The sequence below is a fragment of the Grus americana genome, chromosome 1, assembly GCF_028858705.1.
Source record: "Grus americana isolate bGruAme1 chromosome 1, bGruAme1.mat, whole genome shotgun sequence".
NCBI classification, from domain to species: domain Eukaryota; kingdom Metazoa; phylum Chordata; class Aves; order Gruiformes; family Gruidae; genus Grus; species Grus americana.
The window spans coordinates 207,255,168-207,280,672 of NC_072852.1; the positions used below are offsets into that span (position 1 = coordinate 207,255,168).

General features: G+C 44.6%; 1 protein-coding gene across 3 annotated transcripts in view; it reads left to right on the top strand.

Moving 5' to 3' along the window:
- The window catches only part of MTMR2 (myotubularin related protein 2), a 66,461-nt gene that overhangs the window by 35,344 nt on the left and 5,612 nt on the right, over positions 1–25,505 (top strand). For all 3 annotated transcript variants that reach the window (XM_054818309.1, XM_054818302.1, XM_054818318.1), the window contains 10 exons: positions 2,645–2,720; positions 5,950–6,044; positions 6,226–6,336; positions 8,476–8,577; positions 9,278–9,361; positions 19,528–19,677; positions 20,482–20,670; positions 21,606–21,791; positions 23,211–23,417; positions 24,945–25,037. In XM_054818309.1, coding sequence (XP_054674284.1) covers positions 2,675–2,720; positions 5,950–6,044; positions 6,226–6,336; positions 8,476–8,577; positions 9,278–9,361; positions 19,528–19,677; positions 20,482–20,670; positions 21,606–21,791; positions 23,211–23,417; positions 24,945–25,037 — 1,263 coding nt within the window. In that variant the 5' untranslated portion in view covers positions 2,645–2,674. The remainder of the gene's footprint in view (positions 1–2,644; positions 2,721–5,949; positions 6,045–6,225; positions 6,337–8,475; positions 8,578–9,277; positions 9,362–19,527; positions 19,678–20,481; positions 20,671–21,605; positions 21,792–23,210; positions 23,418–24,944; positions 25,038–25,505) is intronic.

The window sequence follows — 25,505 nt, forward strand, 5'->3', positions numbered from 1 at the left end:
TTTATTAGACTTACAAGAGCCAGGTTTTAAACCGAAAAAGCTTTCAACCTTGTCTTTAGCAGAATGGTGTTGACATGGAGGTCTTCGTCTATCATACTGCTTGCCTCTTCCCTCCTTGTCTCCCCCACCTGCAGCACAGTGTTTAAAACCCACATGAGCCCTGTCCACCTAGTGATCATGGCAGCTTTTTGTCATACCAAATGCTTCCAATGTGTCTTACCTCATATTTGTTTTGGCTTAAAATATAACCCAGTCCTCTAAATGTTTACTGCTGGAGGTGCTCCCGCTGACATCTGCAGGAGAGCAGCGAGTCCAGCTGTTGACTGAAGTGATCCTAGCAGCAGCTGCTGCCCATGTGGGGTATGGACCTTCTTGAAGAAGCTGTGATCGCGTCCTGAACGCAGAGTGTTTTTTTACTAATGTCCTTCCAAGATAAAAGGTAACAAAGATGACCACCACTTACGGACTAATTAGCCAGAAGCGTCCATCTCGTTTGGCATAATCCAGATGTTATCCTGATAATTTCAAAGCTGTTACTCAAGTGCAAAAATCGACACACAGGAGTTGAAAGTGGGCCTAGATCACAGGCTTATGTCAGGGAGGCCGTCACTCAGGGCTTTGATGGGATGTGTGATCTTTGGCCAGCACAGCTGAGCTGACAAGAAGTCCTCAGCATAGACTTGTGCTAGTTACACCAGCAAGACCTTGTTTATACTGGTATTGCTGGCGTGGGGGAGGAGAAGCTTTCCTGCAAGTTCAGTGCTGCCAGTGTGAGCTTTGTCAATGGTGACCTCCCTTTACCCATCCTGTAGACCCCAGTCTGGCTGCTTTGGCAGCCTTCCTGGTAAGAGCTGGCCTAAGTGGGTGCAGTTGTGAGGTTCCTGTTAAGAAGCCAGGACTGTGTTTGCTTTTATTATTTTATTTTTTTAAGAGTCTTTTGAGTGCATTTTTTAAAATGTACATCTTGTTCTCAAGAAGGCTTTGATCTTGTTAATCTTTTCATCTATACGTCAATCTGTTGTGTGAAAATGCTGGAATGTGCTTTTATTGTGGCATGGGGTTTCTTTGGGTTTTCTTTTAATTTTTTTGTGTAGTTTAGAGAATTTTTCTTCCCTGAGGCTCTCCCTCTGGCTTGATCCTACATGAAAATTGACCACAGACATGTCAGGTTCTAGAGTGCCACTTTAGGCCATGTCTTTGAATTTTCTTTGCAGGGATTTCCTGATACCAAATTAAAACAATTCTTTCTCTTTCCTTGCATTAAGATAAAGAAAGCATTTTGGGCGAGTCTGCACATTCAGTTGTGAGCAGACATGAGCTCTGTCTGCCTATCTCCACCAGGTGGGATGCACGCCAACTTTAAACCCAAAGTCTTGTGGTTGCTACAGCGTGAGGCAGAGTCTGGGCTAACTTACCTGTTTTCTGTCTGTGTTATTAGATCGAGCAACTGTTGTGTTGCTGTGGTTGTGATCAGTTGGCTGGTTTGAGGCATGAGCAATATTAAATCTGTCTGTGTTTGGCCACATAGACTTAGCCTTCATCTTATGTCATTATGTCAGTTATGTATGCTCTTCTCTGCGCGTTTCACAGGTTCACAGATGGGCAGGGGTTGGAAGGGACCTCTAGAGATCATCTGGTCCAACCCCCCTGCTAGAGCACGATCACTTAGAGCATGTTGCACAGGATGGCATCTGGGCTGGTTTTGAGTATCTCCAGAGAAAGAGACTGCACAACCTCTCTGGGCAGCCTGTTCCAGTGCTTGGTCACCCTCAGAGTGAAGAAGTTTTTCCTCATGTTCAGATGGAACTTCCTGTGTTCCACTTTGTGCCCATTGCCCCTTGTCCTGTCATTGCCTGTGTTCTTGTCGTAGATTTAGACCTCAGGTTATGCTTTCGTAGAGCTGTGCTTTCCTAAAATGGCTATCTGGTTGTGATAGCAGCTGTTCTTGTGAAAACCCTTGTGTAAATGCAGTCATATCTGTGAAAAGTAATGCCCTGTGGTATAATTTTAACCCAAGGGAAAGTGGAGGAGGGGTCATTTGACAGCCAAAAAAAAAAATCAAAACTGTACCTCCTGTACCTGCCTATCAAAATCTAACCTTTGTAACAAGTCACTACTACTGAGCCAAATCAGGATCTTTGCAGTTGTCGGACCCTCATTGAAGACAGTGGTGTCACAAGGTTTCCTTTTTAACTTTCCTCAGTGTAAACTAGAAATTGCTCTACTTAATAGTTGATAGCATCATGGTAATAGTTGATCACTTCAGCTGGGAAAGGAACTGATCCTTTTGGTTCCATATGTAACTGTGAGAGAGTTTGACTTGTGTTGATGAGCTGGGGAGGAGAAAGTTGGAGCATGAAAAGCAGCTACCTGGGAAGTGTGCTCCCCGAGCACGCAGCCTGCTTTACCCACAGACTTCCTTGCTTTAAACACTTCTGTATAGCCCAGTGGTAGGCTTGAGGACTGCTCCGAGGTCTCTCACAGGCTTTATGTTGACCGTTCAAAGCCTGAGACACTAGGCAGTACCTCAAGATCTTTGAATATTTGTTGTCCTTGCTATTGTTGACCCGTTGCAGGTAAGCGTAAACTTCTTGGTTTATGAAAACATAATTAATTTCATTTTCTACCTCTGTCTTTTGCCTAGGTCCTGAGGGAGACTAATAAATTGGCTGAAATGGAAGAGCCACCTTTGCTACCAGGAGAAACCATTAAAGACATGGGTATGTGAAGAGGAAATTCTGTATTGTTTGTTGGCCAAATAGATTATCTGTAGAGCAGAATACCTTGGTGGTCATTGACCAACAACACCAAATTGCTGGTGTTTTGAGAACCATGATCAGGTTGTTTCATTAATCAGGTTACTGCGCATCACATAAGCCAAGGTAACTATATGTCTCCTCTTAGCCTGTAGCAAATACAAGGCAATTCAACATATCTTAGCATGAGCGTTGAGACAGGGTTGCACAGCTTTGCATTTGCTGCCTCCTGAGAGGACATGGATCAACCGTTTCAAGTTGTGCTTGCCACAGGGTAGCTTTGCAGGTTTACACAGCACAATTGTGCATTGAATTTCTATGGCAAACTTCAGGAGAGGACAGAGTGCTGTTGCAGAGAGCTTGCTGTGGTGTGAGGATGGGTCTTTTTTCTTTTTTTTTTTTTTTTTTCATCCAGACTTTCTGACATGCATCAGGTTTGCTGATGCACGGTAGTCTGAAAGCTTGAGTAAGTCTCTTAATTAATTTTCTGTGAAATATTTTGCATTTGCTAGTTTAACATGTTGCCTTCCTCTTAAAATTATATGGAAGAAAGCAACTTCAGTCCTAAAGAAAATTCAATACCCTACCAAAAAACCCCACCCAACAACAAAACAAAACTAAAACCAAGCAAAAAATCCCACCTCAATGCTCAGTCCTTTTCTCTACTCCTTTCCTAAGGACTCTAAGCTCGTACTCCAACCATGCACTGCAGACTGACATAACTCACTCCACAGGCACAGTTAGCTCTGACAGCAGGACTGTATTTTGAAGGGTTCCTGGGGAGTGATTTAAGAGAACAGAGTTATCAGTATTTTGTCTGTTGGCAAATGTGATGAGCTACCTAAGTCTGTTAGAGTGGGTGGCTTTCAGAGTAGGCCAGACAGCAGCTGCCTGGTCCAGCAAGAAGTTAAAGGTAGCAAAAAAGAAATCTTTATTATTCATCAGCAATAATTATTTCCTATTAAAAGTGTCAAGAAAGGCAAATGTAATTCTCTTTGTATTTTACAGGGAGGGAAAGAAAAATTATTTCAGCCAACCCAATAATCTGGGGTAAGATTGGCCCTATAAAAGACAGGAATTCCATAAGCGAGGGAATTCATAAATCCTGGTTCAAGTATCTTTCTCCCATATTGATTCTCTTACATCTACCAAAAGCTGAGCTTATTAGACTTTCCCTTGGTAGTAGCACTAGTACAACCTCCCTCATAGTTGGCATCTGTTCTCACAAACAGTGAAGGATCTTAATGCCTTGGAGATCCCTGTTTATCAGATGGAGACTGCTGAAATCATACAACTGTGGTAGGGTTGAGGTCAGACAAGCCATAGCAATGTGTACATGGGCAGTGCAATTAAGTGCAATTGTTTCCTTAGGAAACTAAGCTAATAAAATGTAAATGTGAAAGGTGATGTGGCTTACAAGCTGGAAAGGCCAGTGTTTGAGATTGTGCCAGGGATTTCTTACCTGGAAAACATATTTCTAGCACCTTTCCTCTTTACCCAGAAATCCTGTTTCTCTTCAGATGTAAATGCACACTTCTCTTATTAGTAGATTTTTTTTTTTTTTTAAACATTTTGAAATTACATTTTGAATAATGGGAATTCTAGTGGAAAAACCAGGCAGGCTGCCCTCACCCTTATGCTTCATGAGTCTGCTTTCCAACCTCTGTCAAATTAGTCATTGAAAAGTAGTGATTAATAATTGGCCAATAATGAAACACTTGGTTTAATTAGAAGTGGCTAGAAGCATTTTGTGTTTAATTGTCCTTCCAACAAATGCACGTAAATGAAAATAAATAAATAATGAAATTGCTAGTTTGTGTATATATATATTTTATTTTTAACCAAAAATTCTGTGCTCCGTATTTTGCTCTGAATTAGTCACTCTTGATTTTTTTAGGGATCCTTTTCCATATCCAAATCCCGAGAGTCAGTGGAGACTATGCAGAGGCAGAGCTGACGCGAGGACGATTTAGTAACATCAGTTGCCAGTGCCCTGGAGTAAGGCAGTCTCTCTTCCTCCCTCCAGGCTAAATCTCATGAGATAAAATAGAGGAAATTCAGGTCCCAATCCTGACACCCCGGTAGCCTCATGCCTCTTGTGCGTGGTGGCTGTCACCTGGCTGGGAGGCGAGCTGTCCTCCTGACTTCGCATAGCCCTCACAAAAGTGATCTCATAGAGTTTGGAGGCTTGAGGTTATTAAGATGGTCCAGGGGGTTCTTTCATGGATCTGGCAGCTCTGGTCAGTGGGTCTCCTTCTGAAAGGATATCTGTGTGTTTGAGGGGTGTCATTACTTGACGGTGATCGTGTAAAACATTGCCACGGCACAGCCAGCCCACCACTTCAGTGGCAGAAGACTGGGTGGTGGTGGGGGGGAAGGAATGACTTAAACGTTGGCATTTTTAATTGATGTAAAACAGAAGGGCAGTTAGGGGAGGTGTTTGCTGTGGAAAACCAGCAGCACCTCTTACCTTTTGCTGGAACAAGTGAGAAACGTTTGAGGCCTTTTAAGAAGGGGACTGTTTTAAGTCACCATCACTCAGGCTCAAAAATAATTGAATTGTTGCAGAGTAACTTGATCGCTGACTTCAGACTTAAAACCACCAGCAGTTGGGCGCTATACAAATTCCTGGCTGCTGGAAATCACTGTAGCTCTGCTGGTTTTTAGCATGAGTGCCTTCATCCCAGGGTTGACTTGGCGTGCAAGGGTGTGCAGAAGGACCCAAGCATCCTAAAAGCCACATGTAGGAGAGCTGCCTTTTCCTGTCCTTGGTGGCACAAACCAGCTTGCTGTCGATCCTTAGCTTTTATGCAGGTTGTTGACAGCTTCAAATGTATGCATCTAGGCAGGAATCATCTCTTTTCATGCATGGTGTTCTCAGCTACTGGCAAGGCATTGCTTAGTAAAAGTAAACCATTTGCAGCCAAATACCAGCTTTTTTACAGGAGTAGCAGTTCTGGGCAAATGTAGGATTCTAGGTGATGGTACTTGCTGGAGTTCAGTTTATACCCAACCTCTTACCTTCTCCACAAAACCAAAATTTACATGTTACCTCTAGGCTAGAACCCCAGATTAAGCTTGTTTTCATTTCATGATCTGAAAAGCAGAGCCCCCAAATATTGTTACTATTATAATTTTACTCCCATAAATTAACCATGAAATTAACAAATTTTTTTTCTTTTCTTTTTTTAAGCTAAGGATGTTACTTACATCTGCCCCTTTACTGGAGCAATCAGAGGAACCCTTACTGTTACCAATTATAGACTGTATTTTAAAAGCATGGAACGGGTAAGCTTTTGAAACCATCTGCTTTTGTTGGCTACTCAATCTTTAGACCTAGGTGTTCTTTGAGAGTAATTCTGTGTGAATAATAGCTATATGTTTGGGAATATAGGCATGAGGGAGCAGGAGCTGGGGATTTTTTTCCCCCCCTCCCCTTTTTAAACTCACAAATTTCAACTGTCTACAGGACCCTCCTTTTGTCCTAGATGCATCTTTAGGTGTAATCAACAGAGTGGAGAAAATTGGAGGTGCTTCTAGTCGCGGTGAGAATTCATACGGGCTGGAGATCGTATGCAAGGTAAACTTTTATCTGTGTTTTACAGTAGGGGAAGGGGAACATATATGTTAAAAGGTTTTCTGTGTAGTACTGTAGGAAGTTCTGCAAAACATTTTAGTCAGTACGACTTCATTCACTTCAAAAAACATCTGACTTTAAAAGTGAATTTCAGGATTCTCCAGCTCCACTGACTCAAGACGAGATCCAAACCTTTATTCAGGCTTTGTACTAAGTAATGTCTTGTCTTCATAGTGGAAACCTAGGCTTGCATCCCACTAATGCAGTTCTTAGGGTTGCCCACCAGGCTATCCCAGGAAGACTCCAGTCATTGTGGAGTACAGGATGGATACGTTTCACTCCCTTGCATTTCAAGAGCAAGAAAAGGGCGTGTTTCTCCCTAAATCGTGAGCTTGTGTCTACCTGCTGCTGTGCTTTGTGGTGAGGGACTGGCAAGTAGCCTTCAATCCTCCTCGAGGCTGTTCTTTCATTTCTTTCAAGGCAGTACATATTTCACACGCACCTCTCGAGCCCTTGGAATCATTGGAAACGCAAACTTCAATAAAAATTAACAATTCACCTCCTTGTATCTACTTACTATAGACCCACAGAGTAGATAAAGCCACCGTCTCCAGTCCAAAATTCATACTTCTGCTGTTCACCAGGGCATGGCCCCTCTGCTTCCCTTGGTGGCCATGTGGGGAGAGCTGGATTCTGAACCTTGTAGGTCTTGGGCCGCTTAGAGCTGTTGTCAGAGCCCCCTCAAGGGTGAAAGGATGCCACTTCCTGAATAAGGGCAGATGGAGGAATGAAAATGAGTCCCAAACTGCTCCGGTCACTGCTGTGATTTTGAGGCACCAGGAAGCTAAGCAGACTCTCAAGCTGTGGATGCACTGAGTCAAGAGCAGTTGATAATAATCTATACCAAATCATCCAGCTGCTCCCTCCTCCTATTGCAGTCATGATCCTCCCTGGCTAACATAGGAGTGCTTGTGCTGGTAAGCTAATTCGTTTCCTGTTTTGATCTGGATTCCTAGTCCTCAGCCGTTTTGCCTGTACGCAAATTTGTACACATGGTCAGGTTTGGAGTGAACTATGTTGTTTCCCTGGGTGGGAAACCCAGGCACAAGCTATACGACAGGTATCTTGGCCCTATTCAGTGTGCGCATATATATATATGTGTGTGTGTGTGTATATATATGTGTGTGTGTGTGTGTGTGTATATATATATGCCAGCCTGCTTGGCCCAGGATGCAGAGCAGTTTAGTGTGATAACAGAGTAGCACAGATACAGCTTATGCATCCTGAAATGTTCTCTGTCTGAGACCAATTACCTAATCCCAGTCTTGTGAGACAGCTAAATCTTTAGCTGTTTATCTCACTCTCTGACTTGTTGTGCCATCTTCATATGCTTGAACTTGATAGCTCATTTCCTGCTGGTGGCTTTTAAACTGTTTACTACAAGTGTTTGAGTTGTAGGCTTGGCTGGCAACTCTTGGCATCTTAGAGATGCTTTATTTAGTTTCCAAATTTGATTTTGTACATGAGTACAGAAAGGAGGTCCTGGGTTACCACTCTTTGTAGAAACCATGTAAAGTGGAGGAGTTCTCAGTTTCAAGACATCCTCTTGAGTGCTCTGCAAGATGGAAGCTTTAAAGGGAGATGGCACTGGTTGCTTCGCACCAGACTGGCTGGACTTGGGCTCCACGTGTGCAGTAGCTCTGTGGAGTACTTTGTGAGGCAGTCCCTTCCAGCTGTCTTCTGGCACAGTTCAGCGTGAGAGCCCGGTACGAGCTAGGAGGTCTGTCTCACGAAGTCCTGCTGATCAGAAATAGCTTGTCCCTGAGCAGGGCTCTCCCCTGGACTTTCAGCAGGTAGAGCGCTTCATGTGAAGGCAAGATGCTGTGAGCAGGCACACGCGTGCATTCCCTCTGCTCCTCTGCAGTTGGGGCAGGCTTTGCTGGAGGCGGCAGACGACCACTGAACCAAGCTCAGAGTTGCAATAGAACAGTGTTCACAGTACAATATTAAATCAGTGCTAGAAAGAGCATCATGATGTGACCCTATTTTGAATGCTGGCTTTTGGATTTTCTTTGGATTTTGAAGTGGTTCAGAAATCTGCAATTTGATTTTCCTCTTGATTTTCCGGTTTTTTTTTCCTAGGATATTCGAAACTTGCGGTTTGCTCATAAGCCTGAAGGGAGAACTAGACGATCCATATTTGAGAACCTAATGAAATATGCTTTCCCAGTTTCAAATAATCTGGTAAGTATTTTCTTTTCAGATTTTGCCAAAAGACACGTAGTGGCAGTAAGCTGTTTTGTTCAGTCCCATCTACTTGGTACAGTGTTCGCATTGGGTGCATTTTGTTGGAGGAGGAGAAATGCTGGTTTTTAAATCTGTTTTAGAATTAATTCTGTAGAGGTTTAGATCATATAGAAAGCAGGAAAAGTCTACTGCTGTGGGGATGGATTTCTTCATGCATGGAGAGTGTCTTACTGATACATCCTCGTAACAGAGGGAAAATATTCAAAGCACAATGACATCCATCAGAGGTTTACAGCTAATGGTGACTGCATTGCCCCAAATCTGGAATGCAGTTCGTCTGCTCTGTCCTGTTATGACTCTGCAATTGTTGCTTCAAATACTGGTTGAAATGATCTAGTTCTTAATATGTAAGAGAGTTCTTGCCCAAGTAGTCTTTTGTTTCTCTCTTTAATAATAAGTTCCTTTTTTACATGAAGTACTGGGTAATAGACAAGCAAGATCAGGGGTATAGAGGAAATTACATTGTTGTACTAATTACCTGCTACAGCCAGCGTGTTAATCTTTTTCACAAAGCCCTAAAAGAAAAGTAGGGCAGTGGGAAAAAAGAAGGACCAGTCATGAGTTACCTTTTGAGATATCAAACATCCTGGATATGGGCTCTGAGTGGGCTCTTCATTGTGAATTTTCTTTCTTTCAGCCACTTTTTGCATTTGAATACAAAGAGGTTTTCCCAGAAAATGGATGGAAGGTGTATGACCCCACTTGGGAGTACAGAAGACAGGTGGGTATTGTGCCATGTCCTTCCTCATCCTCTCCACTCTTCAGAAGTGAGCTTCTGTGCAAGTAACAAAATCACAGGTCGCATGGAGTGGAGAATGATCCTGCTGACACATGTTGTGCAGGCTGGGTTAGGACATTGTTCTCCACACTGCAGTGGTTAATGACAGCAGTACAGCTTTACAGATACAGATCCACTGATGGCAATTACTCAGGCTGCAGAGAGCTGACTTTAGGCTTTGGTACAAAAAACTATTGCTCTGGCTTAGTCATCAGCCACTGCTGACAGTGAGGAATGGAGGATGCGTTTTGCGGGTACAGACCATCCCATTGTTGAGTGTCACACCTCAGCTCTTGCTCGTATCGGTTTTAATTATTTCCAGTTTTCTGTAAGGTATCTCAAACAGGAACTTAGAATGAAAAAAAAAAAAAAAGAAATGTAGAATGCCTTAATTTTCTTGGAGAATCAGTGTAGGTATCAACCTAGAGACTGTTGTGATTAACCATAGCTTGGAACAGACAGTAGTAGTGTGTCCAGAGTAGACTGGTCAAAGGTGTTAATGATCATGAAGTGGTAGGCTGTCAATTAGGAATACTGCGATAAAAACTTGAATGGTCCTCCCTGGGGGAAAAGATGGGAGAATTTTGGGTTTTATAATGAAATCACTGTTGTCGTAAAATTCTCAAGTTGAGGAAACAGCACAATTTGGTGACAGTTTTGCCCTGGGCACAGTAAACTTTTGTCTCATCCAGATCTGCCAGGATAAAACCAATTTTTGTTCATAAAATTAAGAAATTTACAGCCATGTAATTTAAGGATTTATTTGGGTCATTCCCATAAAGCAAAACAAAACAAGACATCTGTCCTAGCCTAGTTGTTCATCTGATTCCTGACATCCAAAACCTAAGGAAGGGATTCATTTTCCTAGCTTTAGTTTTCTAAAAGCTGGGCATGCCTTCTAAATTGGTTGTCTAGGCCTGTCATTAACAGATGGGGAGAGAGCACTTCACTGTTGGGGGTGATTTGTTCCCTCCTAAAATAGCTGCCTAAGATAGATCACTGGCTTCTAAGCTGCTAATCGAAAGTGCGATATATCTTACCTCCACTATCTTCATTGCCAAAAAAAGTGTGTTTGCAATGAGATACCACAACCTAAAATCCTCCCATCATTTGTAATCAACAACGCACACTGTATCTAAGGTCGAGTTTGAGTCATAAGACCAGATAATGCAGTAATTATTGCTTTGTTTAGAATTTACCTCCTTCGTGGTAGTTATTTTAAGGAAAGATCTGTTTATAAAGAAGGATCTGCAGCCCAAGCTGTATGGGAAAGATGCTTCTTTACAGGACTAAGACTTTGGAGCAAAGACTAAAGAATACCTGTGTTATCAAAATAATCTCCATCAAAAAACACAGTATTCACTTAGCCAAGCGTCAGTTAAAACAGTACAAAAGACATTTTTACAATACCTGGAAAGAAGGAAGGGTGACCCTTGAGAATTTCAACATAAATTATTCCAATTTCTTAATCCTGGCATGTCTGTTTTTAGAATACAAGCTTTTCTATCCATATTAGTTTTTATATTGTGATTGGCTGTACCTTAAATTTGGCAGTGAAAGGACACATATATTTACATGCATGTGATTTACAGCTCTTCGTGGCCTTTCTGTAAAGGAAATGAGACTCTGGGCCACGGTGTCTGTTTCTGGTCATGTGAGGTAGCACTGTTGGGTGGTGAAGCATGTCACAATTGAGACATTGCTGCAGCATGTACTTCTTTTGTTATGACCTCCTTTTGTATCATTTTTGAGCGCTCGGGAAAAACTTAACCTGACTGTCAAGAAATCAAACTGACGACTGTATGCTGAGGCCCTCAGTCATTTGCTTGCATCAGTAACTGCAAAAATGAATCCAAACAGGATTTTTTGCAGCCATGGCCTATCTGAATTTTACCCACAATGGGCCACAGTTGTTCCCGTTCCATATCACGCAATCCATCTGTTCCAGTAGCTTATCTCCAAAAGTGACCAGCACCAGCTGCTGAAGAGGAGGCAAACCATACCACAATAGACATTTATGTTGTCATCTGGCCAGGAGGAGAATTTCATCCCTTTCGTTAGAGTTGATTTAGGTCCTGCAGTATGAAGCTTTATGTCCCCTCCAAAACTTTTAGGTATTTCAGTCTGTTTATTTAATTTCAGCATTTATAACTATGGATGTTCAGTTTATCTATGTGAATGCCTTAGCCTTTTTTCTTAATCCAACCAGATTCTGTTAAAGCAATAACAAATACTACAGTAAATCAGGATTATGTCCTGAAATGGCAGCAGGGATTCGTTAACAGTGAAACAAAACTGACATCATCAAATCAGATAATGGGATTACCTGTCTCTGACTGTATGAATTGTGATCAGAAATAGAAAAGCAGGACACATGCACTATCTGCAAGACCTTTTGGAATTAGTTTAAAAACTCTTAGAGAAGAGCTGGCCTAAGGCATAAGCAGCCCAGCAGTATGGCCAGGCATTAACTTGGAATATCTTAGGCCAGGTCAGTCGTTTCCCTGTGGGAGCAGGGCCACAGAGAGAGGGGAGAGGAGCAAAAGTAGAAGCCAACTACCAGGCATCCAGAAAAGGCTTTTAGAGTAGGATCTATGTCTACACCGGTAGACATGGCAAGTCTGTGTGTGATAGGATTTATTTATTATAATTTTTCTTCAGATTAATGTAAGTCTGTTGATATGGTAGAGATTGTAGCAATTAGGAAAGATATTCAGTAAACCCCTGGCTTCTCTGTTAGCATTCTTAGGAAAGATGGAAATGTGTAACTTATTAAAAATCTGTGATTGTATAAAACTATGGGGAGTAATAAACAACCTGTAGAGAACAAAAGGAACTCAGAGAGGTTTGGGATTTAGTCGGTAAATGGAATCACATGTGACAAATGAAATTTAAAACTGAAATTGCTCCCTGATTTTTATTACATGCGGGCTGGCAGAGTATAAAACAGAATTGCAAAGTGAATAAGACTCAGTTGAAACCAAAAGACCTTGAGGTACCTTTGGACTAGCTTAAAGCTTTCATTTTCCTTAACAAGGTGGGGAGCATTTGGAAAATATTACAAGGGGCTGTGAAGCTGGAAATGTGTGATGTTTCCCTACAGAAGTCATGCTCATCTAATCCTATGCTCTGGTTATATGTACCAGGGAGCCACAGTACAGGGCTTTGGTTGCTGCTTTCAGAGAAAACATATATAAATTAATTCAGAAGAGGAGCTGACCTGTTTTGAGGATAAAAGAAGTGCCCAGTGTTAGTATACGAGTAGAGTGGGAAAGGTAGAGCATGAGAACAGCGTCCTACAGAGGATTGTTTGGTGTAACTTAGGGGAGTGAAATGAGAATTGAACTGTTAAATGTCCCATGGTTTAACTGAGGTCTTGCTTATGCTACTCTTTACTCTCACAGCTCTCTTGTGCTACGTGGACATAACCTGGGCTGAGTACATGGCAGAGGGACCAGCTTGATTCTGGCAGCTGGCTCCTGTGTCGGTGTAGGGATGCACCTGAGCTAATGTGCTCAGCCTCTGGGTATCTCATGGCTTAAACCAAGTTCGAGAGAGCACTGCTGGTGTGCCACTCGGGATCCTCGCTGCCTTGCCCACTGCAGGTGTACCCATGTGGCTAAGCTCAGAGTCAGTCTACTGGATCCAGTAGAGAGATGTGGCTGTGTGTAATTCCAGCAAGGAAATTATTTTTTCCTGTCAGTGAAAGATCCTCATGTGCATAATCTTAAACGTGTGCTTTGTAAGGTGCTGGTTTCAGTGCCATGCTGGTGTGTCTTCAACAGTTTTTCCCTGCAAAGAAAGAAAATTGATGTTCTACAACATGCGTAGGTCAAGTGAACGCAGGTCATTAAAGGAAGGCATGAATGAGGGAAACCAAGGGCATCCAGAAGGATACGAAGTCTGATTTGTGTGTGGAGATGACACAAAGGCTGCATCTCTATGGTTATATGATACAGTTGTAAGAAGTGTTCCCGAGCACTGGGACACCTTCCTTGGAAGTTCCAGGCATAGCTTCAGTGCAGACTGTTACCGTCCCTCTTTTGAGTGAGTGTGTTTGAGCATCTTTAGCCGTACATAAAGATACTCCTCCAGCAAGATGTATGCAGATTGAGAGTATGAAGCAATTATTTACTAACACACAAACAAGATAGCTGAGATTTCACTAGCTACTAGGCTGAGCATTAGTACTCACCACCTCAGAAAAGGCATCTGAAGAGATTTCCCTGGCCAGGCAGGCACCAGTGAGAGGAGAAGGATCAGCCTCTGCACCTCGCTCAGTTGGGTTGTTCTTGCCCTCTTCCACCACTAATGTCAACACCAGCACACAGGTGACCCAGCTGTTGGCCCTCACCCAGTGACTGCCTACTAGACTCACGGTTTTTCCTTTTGGATTTTATACCATTTCATGATGATTTATCCTTCAAAACTTTGAGCTACCAGCGATCCCCATCTCAACAGTCCTCTTCCTCTATCTGCAGTTTTACATTTCTTGTCTTTCTATAGATTTTCACACAGCTCTTTCGCATGGCTTTGCAGTGTCTTTGGTGGTCTGAGCCACGGTTGTGCAGCTGGGTCACATCAGAGCTGGCACCTGAAGAGGCAGTTGGGCCCTTGTGGAGTAGAGAAGAGGAGGGCTGCAAGGCCAGCTCGCCTGCTGCCGAACCTGGGCACGGTTCAGAGGTTGGCACAAACCAGAGATCACCAGTTTGGACAAACTGCTCTGTTTTGAAGATAAATGAGTTTAATGGTATGGATGTGAGGTGCACTGTACCAGCTGGTCTCAGTGAGAACAGGCGTGGGCATGTTTAATTTACGACTGTAGATGTGGCCATGTTGCCTTCCTCACGTTGCCCTCTGGGAGCAACCAAACATGTGAATTCCCCTGAAATCAAGGTCTGCTAGTGGTGTTACCTGGAGAAGACAGACCTTGTGCACCAATCAGGGCAGCATGCTCTGGTCACTAACGTGGACACCCAGCAGCCATGTTCCCTAGCAGCTTCTGGACCATTGCACCCGCTGGTAGCGGGGGTGCCTGGGTTCCCTCTGCAGGTGCACAGGCAGGAGACTGCCAGAGCTGTTCCTGAGCCTGCAGAGGCTTCTTGAGTTACATCTGTAACCGTTTGGGTTAGTTTGATAGTAAGTAGACTTTTGGGTGCTTATAACTTTCCAGGAAGCAGTGAAATGTGTCTTATATGAGGAAATACCAAAGTGCTTTATATCATGTTTAGCTTTTTCTATTGATTCCAGCTGGAGAAAGCGCAAATCTGAACAAGCATGAATAAATGCAGAAGCTATTCTGCATCATGGCAAATGTCCTGGGAAGATGCAAATTCAGCTTCACTTCTAGACCACTTCACTTATTTCTGTTTGCTTCAAGTCCTTGGAGAAAGTCACAATCTGGATCCAAAGTCCTCTTGGGGTGGTTCTGTGATTCAGGTCTCCTGTGCCAGGGGAAAGCAGGCATTCCCCATGATTCAAAGGAAATTTGAATGCTGACACACAGCATCTTTTCTTTCTTTGGGGGATTGTCATGGATTGTTCTGGTCTGGGCTATTGCAGAGGAAAGATTTCATTCAAATTTTTCAGGGTCGCAGCTGAAAGACCTTTAGAGATGTCAGTTCTGGGCCGAGCAGTGTGTGCTGAAGCCGTTCTGCCCCATGCTGTGAAGAGTGTGCTTTACAGTGCCAGTGACTCCTTGATCTTCTCACTGAGCACTGGTAGAGTTGCAGGGTATAACGAAACGGAGCTCTTCTTCCATGTCACTACTCGTGAGCTCCCATTTTTCTTGCCAAGAGTGTGCTGACAGCGTAGCTTTAATTCTGATTTGGGGGAGCTGATATCTCCAAGCGTTGCTGATAGATCCATTGTAGTGCAGTCATGTACTTACTAGGACAGGACTGAGAACAATTTAGTACTTTGCCATTAGTTCACTTTGAGATAGTAACCAGTTTGACCACAGATGATGGACAGCTAGGAGCAAGAGTCTTGCTATTCCCTGGTTGACAGCAGAGCTGGTGGACCCAAGAGATTCCATCCTTGCTGTGTATAGAATCATAGAATGGTTTGGGTTGGAAGGGACCTTAAAGATCATCTAGTTCCAACCCCCCTGCCATGGGCAGGGACACCCTCCACTAGACCAGGTTGCCCAAAGCCTCATCCAGCCTGGTCTTAAACACTTCCAGGGATGGGGCTTCCACAACCTCTCTGGGCAACCTGTTCCAGTGCCTCCCCGCTCTAACAGTAAAGAATTTCTTTCTAACATCTAAATCGACCCTCCTTCAGCTTAAACCCATTACCCCTTGTCCTGTCACTACACACCCTCATAAACAGTCCCTCACCATCTCTCCTGTAGGCCCCTTCAGGGTACTGGTAAGCCGCAATTAGATCTCCCCAGAGCCGCCTTTTCTCCAGGCTGAACAATCCCAACTTTCTCAGCCTGTCCTCATAGGAGAGGTGCTCCAGCCCTCTGATCAGCTTCGTGGCCTCCTCTGGACTCGCTCCAACAGCTCCATGTGTCTCCTGTACTGGGGCCCCCAGAGCTGGACGCAGTACTCCAGGTGGGGTCTCACAAGAGCGGAGTAGAGGGGCAGGATCACCTCCCTCGACCTGCTGGTCACTCTTCTTTTGATGCAGCCCAGGACACGGATGGCTTTCTGGGCTGCAAGCGCACACTGCCGGCTCATGTTGAGCTTCTCATCAATCAATACCCCCAAGTCCTTCTCCTTGGGGCTGCTTTCAATCCATTCCTCGCCCAGCCTATAGCTGTGCTTGGGATTGCGTTGACCCACGTGCAGGACCTTGCACCTGGCCTTGTTGAACTTCATGAGATTCGCACAGGCCCACCTCTCCAGCCTGTCCAGGTCCCTCTGGATGGCATCCCTTCCCTCCAGCGTGTCGACCACACCACGCAGCTTGGTGTCATCGGCAAACTTGCTGAGGGTGCACTCGATCCCACTGTCCATGTCGCTGACAAAGATGTTGAACAGTGCCAGTCCCAGTACTGACCCCTGAGGAACGCTGCTCGTCACTGGTCTCCACTTGGACATTGAGCCGTGGACCACAACTCTTTGAGTGCAACCGTCCAGCCAATTCCTTATCCACCAGGTGGTCCATCCATTGAATCCATGTGTCTCCAATTTAGAGACAAGGATGTCGTGCGGGACAGTGTCAAATGCCTTGCACAAGTCCGAGTAGATGACATCAGCTGCCGTTCCCTTATCCACTGGCGCTGTAACCCCATCATAGAGGGCCGCCAAATTTGTCAGGCACGACTTGCCCTTAGTGAAGCCGTGTTGGCTGTCACCAATCACCTTATCTTCCATGTGCCTGAGCATAGTCTCCAGGAGGGTCTGCTCCATGATCTTGCCAGGCACGGAGGTGAGACTGACCGGCCTGTAGTTCCCTGGGTCTTCCTTTTTCCCCTTCTTAAAAATGGGGGTTATGTTCCCCCTCTTCCTGTTGGCGGGAACTTTGCCAGACTGCCAGGACTTCTCAAAGATGATGGAGAGTGGCCTGGCCACTTCATCCGCCAGTTCCCTCAAGACCCGCGGATGCAACTCATTGGGTCCTATGGACTTGTGCACCTTCAGGTTCCTTAGATATTCTCGAACCTGGTCTTCTCCTACAGTGGGCGGTTCTGCATTCTCCCAGTCCCTGCCTTCTGTGACCTGGGCAGTGTGGCTCAAGCATTTGCCAGTGAAGACTGAGGCAAAGAAGTCATTGAGTACCTCAGCCTTCTCCATATGCTGGGTAACCAGGTCACCCGTTTTATTCCGGAGGGGACCCAGATTTTCCCTCATCCTCCTTTTATCACTGACATACCTATAGAAGCTTTTCTTGTTGTCCTTGACATCCCTGGCCCAACTAATTTCTATCAGGGCTTTGGCTTTCCTAACCTGCTTCCTGGCTGCTCAGACAGTTTCTCTGTATTCCTCCCAGGCTACCTGCCCTTGCTTCCACCCTCTGTAGGCTTCCTTTTTTTGTTTGACTTTGCCCAGGAGCTCCTTGTTCATCCACGGGGGCCTCCTGGTGTTTTTGCTTGACTTCGTCTTTGTTGGGATGCATCGCTCCTGAGCTTGGAGGAGGTGACCCTTGGATATTAGCCAGCTGTCTTGGGCCCCTCTTCCTTCCAGGGCTTTGTCCCATGGTATTCTACCAAGCAGATCCCTGAAGAGGCCAAAGTCTGCTCTCCTGAAGTCCAGGGTAGTGAGCTTGCTGCGCACCCTCCTCGCTGCCCTGAGGATCCTGAATTCCACCATTTTGTGGTCACTGCAGCCAAGGTTGCCCTTGAGCTTGACGTCCCCTACCAGGCCCTCCTTATTGGTGAGAATAAGGTCTAGCATGGCACCTCTCCTTGTGGGCTTCTCTATCACTTGGAGGAGAAAGTTGTCATCAACACATTCCAGGAACTTCCTGGATTGCTTGCGCTCAGCTGCCTTGTCCCTCCAGCAGATGTCAGGGTGGTTGAAGTCCCCCATAAGGACCAGGGCTTGTGAACATGAGGCTGCTCCTATCTGCCTATAGAGGCCTTCATCTGTTCGGTCTCCCTGGTCAGGTGGCCTGTAGCAGACCCCCGCTATGATGTCCCTATGTCGCTACGATGTGTACAGCTGGTAGACCTCTGAGTGTGTTTTACCCATCAGTAAGCTTGGACTGTGTATGTACACTGTTTTATGCCATCTTCTGCCAATTCTTTGGCCTCAGGCAGTGCCAACAATAGCTTTCCGTTAGGGTTTTGGGGTACTCGTGATCCTGGCAGCTCTGCTGGTTCCTTGTAGTAACATTTCCTTCCCAGGAGGGCCCCCAGGACCAGGGGTGGTTCACAAGCAGGGTGTGTGACCGGTATTAGACAGAAGGTCTGTCCTCTCCTCAGATTTCTAACCATGACCTGTTTTGACAGCATGACTCACTGCTCTGACGGGTAACCGGCTGCAGTCCGCATGGGTCAACCATAATTACCACAGCTCATCTGACTTGTGTTAGATTTGTCATTTATTTTCTGTGTGAGCTGCGACAGTGGTAATCAGTGTCCCACCACCCTCCTTAAACTGAAGTACTGCTTATTAGAACAGAAGCACGTATTCTTTAAGAGCTGATGTTCCTCTAGAACAGACTCTGTGCTTAACAGTCTGGCCATGTTCACTGTAGCAGATCTGTCTTCCCCACAGAGATGCTTTGTGTTGGTGCTCACCCCTGCTGCAGCAAGTATCTGTTTAAATCTCTCCTTGCAGGCATGCAGTAGCAACCACACTGTTTTGATCTCTTAACTCCCAGCGTCAGCCAAACTAAGTCTGCAGGTTGTCAGGATCGTCCCCATTGTGCTTCAGGTGTTACCTGGAGGTTGTCATCTGGGAAGCTGTTGAGTTGCTTCCCCATCAGGGCACGCTGAGCTCAGTGATGTGTGTGTGTGTGTAGATTCCCTGCTCTCCCAGCTCAAGTCAGACTAGTACAACCAGAGAGCTTTGTCTGAGAGGAACATGGGAGTTGCACATCATTGGCTGGGTCACATACAGTCATGCAGCCAGAGATGTACAATTATTAGGTTTCCAGTGTTTTTAGGGGATTGCACAGCTGTGCCACAAACACTGAACAAGGCCCAAAACAGATTGATTTTTTTTGAGGGGTGTTTCACTGCCTCTTCTCCCTTCTGTCTTCCCCTCCATCCTGTTTGGTAACTCCACTTTCCATCCCCAGTTTCCACCCACCACATTTGACCTAAGTGCCAATAGAGGAGTGAGGACTATCGGTCACCCGTTCTGTCCTGCTCCTGGCTCTCCTCTAAGAACCACGATGAAACCAGGAGGTATGTTCAAGATGCTGTCAGGGGGATCGCCCATGTTGCCACATCTGTAGCCTCCACACTTCCTTTGCCATAGGTGAGCCTGCCTGTGGTCTTCTAGTTTTCCTGTTCTTCAGTGACCTGAGCAAAACATCTACCTCTCCGGGAAGAGGTATGAAATGCAAGTTACCAAGATAATGCAGTCCCAGGCTCCAGCCCTAAATGTCCTTCATTAACAAAAGTTGCCTTGAATTTCAGGTCTGGGGATTTGACTGTGCTGAGGTCTCAGAGCAACTCATTTGCTAACCTGCTGTTGTTTCCTCTTTAGGGGATTCCCAATGAAAGCTGGAGGTTGACCAAGATTAATGAGCGCTATGAGCTGTGTGATACGTACCCCGCGATTCTAGCCGTGCCCGTAAACATTCCTGATGAAGAATTAAAGAGAGTAGCATCTTTCAGATCAAGAGGACGCATACCAGTGAGTGTGACAAAAGAAGCCACTTTGATGTGGTGTTGTTACATACCTTTGGGCTATAAATAATACCGAGGTCAGGCTGAGTGGATTCCAGGGAGCAAATAAATGGTCAATGGATAATAAAAGTGACAGCAACATGTTTGAGGAGTTAGAAAGCAACATTATCTGCTGGAACTACTGTTGTGAAAGAGATGTAGACTAAACCAAAATGAGAAGATAAGATAACTTAGCACAACCCAGACCAAATCTGGGTTCAGTTCCTGGGAAACACAAAGCAGCCCTATTTGGTTGTTTACAATTGTCTGGCCTACTCCAGCTTTCAGGATAGAGGAATACTTAGTGAAAATGCTTATTAAATGAAATTAAGACAAAACACATTGTTATGATTATTTCAGCACTAACTGAAAATGTACTGGTTTACTTCTCAAGCCTATAGAAAATTACATCTGTTCCTAAAGTGCTTAACTTTTACATGGTGTAACATGGAGTAAGACACAGCCTGATGACTGCAGAGCAAGAAAGTCTATTTGTGACTCACGTAACAGTGAGAAAACAGTCTGCATCATATTTAAAAGTCAGACTTAAACCTCTTCAGTCACTTCTTGTTTGTTCAAACTTTGGGAATGCCACCAGAATGAATGAGTGAGGACAGAAGAATTCTTTCTTTCATTCAGTCGTGATTTAATAGAATCCAGCCTTCTGGAACCAGCTAATACATGGCAGGATCCCAGCACAAACCAGGTAAAACACATCACTGGTTTAATGAATCCCATTTTTCCTTCATTTCTTTCTCTTTTGTTTCTGAAGGTATTGTCGTGGATTCATCCAGAGAGTCAAGCAACGATCACTCGCTGTAGCCAGCCAATGGTGGGAGTGAGTGGCAAACGAAGCAAGGAAGATGAAAAGTACCTTCAAGCCATCATGGATTCTAATGCTCAGTCCCATAAAATCTTCATATTTGATGCAAGGCCTAGTGTGAATGCTGTAGCCAATAAGGTCAGGTGCTTTTTCCTCTGTCAAGAGCTGGGAACGTAATCACTTAGAGCACATTTCCTACCACCATTTCAAATTATTCCTTTTCTACTATGAAGAGATTCATATGCAATGATCTGATTCTCTAGACAGACTTTACACCTGCGCTGGTATCAGTAGATATCAGTGTGACTATGAAAGGCCCATTTGGATTAATCCACAACTTGAAATGAGATTGAAAGGAAAACAATCATAGTACTGAGGTCAAAGTCTGGCACCCTGGATCTTGTGTATCACTGTTTCTCACTTCATGTGGTTGAACGACTGCTTCCTCTAACAGCACCAGAACTCTGTCCCTCTTAACCCTGATGGGAGCTGAGGTTACTCAGCACTGCCGAAATTCAGGCATCATGATCTTTAATTTCAAAATATAAGCTGGGGATCTTTAATGTCTAGGAATGTTGCTGTGTTCTTCCTGCTGTTCTGTCTCATGCCATCACTCTAAGCCCTGTTTTAGTAGTAGAACTGCTTTGTTGCACTAAAGCCGATTTTTTTTTTTTTTTTAATCTGTCTTTCCCACTACTTGGGAAAGGCAATTAGTGTGTGGGATATACTCCTCTATAATAGTATGGTAAATTTGTAAATGACAGAATAGTGAATCTAATGAGCTAGCAGCTTGAATGGGGATAAATGATAATTACAGAGGAAAAGAAGGCTTGTAATGTGATATTCTTTGGTAAAAATTATAGCATTCATTACTATTGCAAGAAAGAGACACAAAGTGTGTGCGTGTACATGTTTGTTCCCAATTGTAAGCTAAATCCAGTGTTTTCTGCCTACTTTAGATAGTACAATCACTGTCATATTTTGTCAGCTGATATTTGCTCAGGACAAACGATGGGGATAAAATATAAAATACATTTTTGCTTAATGATTTTTATGTGGATTTTGTTCTTCAGGCTAAAGGAGGGGGCTATGAGAGTGAAGATGCCTATCAGAATGCAGAATTAGTGTTCCTGGACATTCACAATATTCATGTTATGAGAGAATCGCTGAGAAAACTGAAAGAAATTGTGTATCCAAATATCGAGGAGACTCACTGGCTGTCTAATTTAGAGTCAACTCACTGGCTCGAGCATATCAAGGTACGCATGTCTGCACCCACTGCATGTGGCTGAAGTAACCACAAGTCAGTACCAGCCTGTTCACTGGGAAATGTATCCAGAACTAACTTTAGTGCTGGATTTTGAATTTAAGAGAAATTTAAAGACTTACAATTTGGTTTCAATTTAAAAACAACTAAAACCATAGTTTCTTGGAATGGGGAATTTTGAGGAGATGGGAAGAGGAACAAGAGAGGGGGTTGAAATACTGAAAGATGGTTTGGTTTTGGAAGTGAAGTGTATTCCTGGGTGTCATGGTTTAACCCCAGCCAGTAACTGAGCACCAGGCAGCTGCTCGCTCACCCCTCCCTGCCCAAGGGCATGGGGACGAGAATGGAGAAAACCCCAGAAAACTCATGGGTTGAGATAAAGACAGTTAAATAGGACAGTGAAGGAAGATTATGATGATGATGATGATGAGATATATATATATATAAAACAAGTGATGCACAAATGCAATTGCTCACCACCTGCAAAAAACCCCAACTTGATGCCCAGTCTGTTTCCCAGCAGTGAATTTGCCTCCTGGCTAGTTTCCCAGTTATATTCGGAGCATGACCTTCTGTGGTGGGGAATATCCCCTTGGCCAGTCTGGGTCAGCTGTCCTGGCTGTGCTCTCCCAGCTTCTTGTGCACCTGGCAGGGCGTGAGAAGCTGAAAAGTCATTGACTGAGCGTAGACACTACAACTACCTAGCGACAACTAAAACCATTGGTGTGTTATCAACATTATTCTCATACTAAATCCAAACCACAGGACTACAGTAGCTACTAAAAAGAAAATTAACTCTATCTCAGCCGAAACCAGGACACTGGGTCATGTATAACGTGAAAGCCCTGGTAAAAGCATAGGAGTCCCAGAGTTTCCAAGCTCTTGACGTGGGGATCCTCGACATCCTGGCATTACTGTGTGGTCCAGACCAGCAAATGTTGGGAGTTGGTGCCCCATCAGCCTTTCAGGAATCCAACCAGAATTGGAACAAGTGGGGCAAAATCCTTCAAATGTTGGTTTTCAAATTAAGCTCTTTCTTTCCTAAAAACATCCAGTTCTCGTTGTCTGCCTTCTAACGCAGAAAGGGGCAGTTGCAAGGCGATAGCCATTTTGTGTTCGTCTTCAGACATAGAATGCTCCTGTGTTTAAATCCTGGTCTGTCTAAGGACTGAGCTTAATGCAGAGGCTCTTGCAGAGTTGTGCCTATGCTACAGTTTAGATGTGTTGTCATCTCGCTGGAACAAAATACATGTTCTCCAGTTTGCTGTCCTAGTTATAACGTAGTTGGAACTGATTTCCCATTCTCCTTGAGGCAGGCAGAGCCCTTGGTTTGTCCTGTGTTGTCACTAGCCATTTTTCATTTGTAGTTTCTGTTCCAAAGAGATTTTGTAACTTTTTTTTTTTGTCCCAGCTCATTCTTGCTGGAGCCCTTCGGATCGCAGACAAGGTGGAATCGGGGAAGACGTCTGTGGTTGTACACTGCAGTGATGGCTGGGACCGGACAGCCCAGCTCACCTCTCTCTCTCTGCTCATGTTAGATGGCTACTACCGAACTATCAGGGGCTTTGAAGTGCTAGTGGAGAAGGAGTGGCTGAGCTTCGGCCACAGATTTCAGCTGGTGAGTCACTAGCCCTTGGAAGGCACTGAACAGAAAGTTATTGTCCACCTTGAAGGATTTCAAAGGAGTTTAGCCTTTCCTGTGAGGAGTCCCCAGCTGAACTCACAGAAGAAAGGTGAATGCTGCTGCTGTTGTTTTCTGCCTACAATTCCAATCATCTCCTTGGAGACAGTATTGCTAGATACAAGGAAGGGATGGTATTAAATCTCTCAGGTACCTGACTGATATGTTGTGTTCCCATGCTTAGGCTTAAACTAACAGAGTGCTTTGGGTTCAAGATAGGCATTTCTGCTGGGAGTTGGCAGAGACCACTGGGGTATTTCTTGTCTTTCCAGCTCAGTCCATTTTCTGAGACTGCTTGGACACTGTCATCTAAGAAATGCTGTGGTATTGAAGAGGCGGCAATTTGGTTATGGCCTTGACCTCATATTTTCTTCAGGCACATTTTATTTGGGGGAGGCTTCTAATTGTTTAGCTAAAAGATCAGCAGTTTGAGACTGGACCAAGAATAGCTTGTGGTTGTGCCCCTAGGGTTGGCAGAGAGGCAACTTTGTGGACTTGTGACACAGCATCGAGAGAACCTTTCAGTCTTTGTTCCTGTTGTGTTTTGCTCATAGCTGTTCTTTTGTGGTTGTTCAGTTTTGGCAAGGGCTAGAACAAGGTCTGTTTACAGCACATACGATGGTAGGTTGCATAGTCAAATGCAAGGTGGGGAAACTGGGGCACTAAGCAACTGAGGTTCTGCTGCAGCAAAACTCTTAGCTGGTGTTTGAACTATGAGGATTTTAGCTTCCCTGTCTGTACGAAGAAGGTAATGATATTGATTTCCTTTGGCAAGGGGAGAACAGAATTACAGAAGCAGTAGGGATCTCTGTTACGTACATGTTCTTGTTCTGTCTTTGTATGGTACTTAGGGCTCTGAGTAATATATAACCAGTAACGTACTATACTAGTTATAGGGAATCAGGCCTCACGTGTTTTATCCAAGGCCACACAGCATGGTCAGGGCTGGAGGCCTACTGCAGGGGATGCTTTCATCACTGCCTCTCTTGAGGTGGCAGGAGATGGGCTGGGTTAGTGTTTGTACAGTGCTTGGAAGCTGCGAGGTGTTGTGTGATGGTTAACGCCACATGCCGTGCCTGTAGGTAGTGCTTAGATCTAGCACGCTGTACTACTGAAGTAGCCAGGATGACAGCTGCAACTGAAGCAAAAAGCATTCTCATTTTTTTTCCTTCTGAACTTTAGCTATTAACTGAAATCAGTGCCAGCATAGCATCTGGAGCCTCTACTCAAACAACTCTTGTTTTAATTTAGCATGAAAATATCCCCATAAAGAAATTTCACTTCAAAGACAAAGGGAGTACCTATCCTTTACCCCTTTACGAACTGATGTGGACAAAGCAAAATCAGGACTTATTTGAACTTTCTTATAGCTCTTGGTAAAGGCTTAGGTGACTGAGAGGAGACCCCAGCAGTTTCCCCATGAAGCCCCATGTGACTCATGTTCTTTGTCCTGCTCTGTTTCAGAGAGTTGGCCATGGAGATAAGAATCATGCAGACGCGGATCGCTCTCCTGTGTTCCTCCAGTTCATCGACTGTGTCTGGCAGATGACAAGACAGGTAAATTGCTGGCTGGCACACGTGTCCACAAAGCCACCGTGCCCAGACGTGGCGCAGTGTCTGGCCACAGGAGTAATTTCCAAGCTGACCTGCACAGGCTCTTTCCTGGGCTTCTACTCTTGTTTTGACTCTGGCAACAAATTTCTTGGGGGTCTGTTCATCAAGGAGTCTGAATGCACAAGTGCACAGGAAGGCCACGATGTCAGCTTGCATCAGATTGACTGGTTAGCGGGTGCTGCTTACCTACATGCTGCTATAATAAATGTGAGCTTGTGAGAAGAAGCTTGCCTCGCCCTGAAACAGGAGACAGCTGCCTCACCTTTATCATGGGCAGGAACAGACAGCCTAGCCATCCTCACTGTGCCTTCAGAAGCATAAGTGACTTGAGCTGCTAATGTAATTCTCTAGCATGGTGGGTGCAGGCAGATCCCTGTTGCCTCTGCTCAAGCTGATCGCGTAACCAAACCT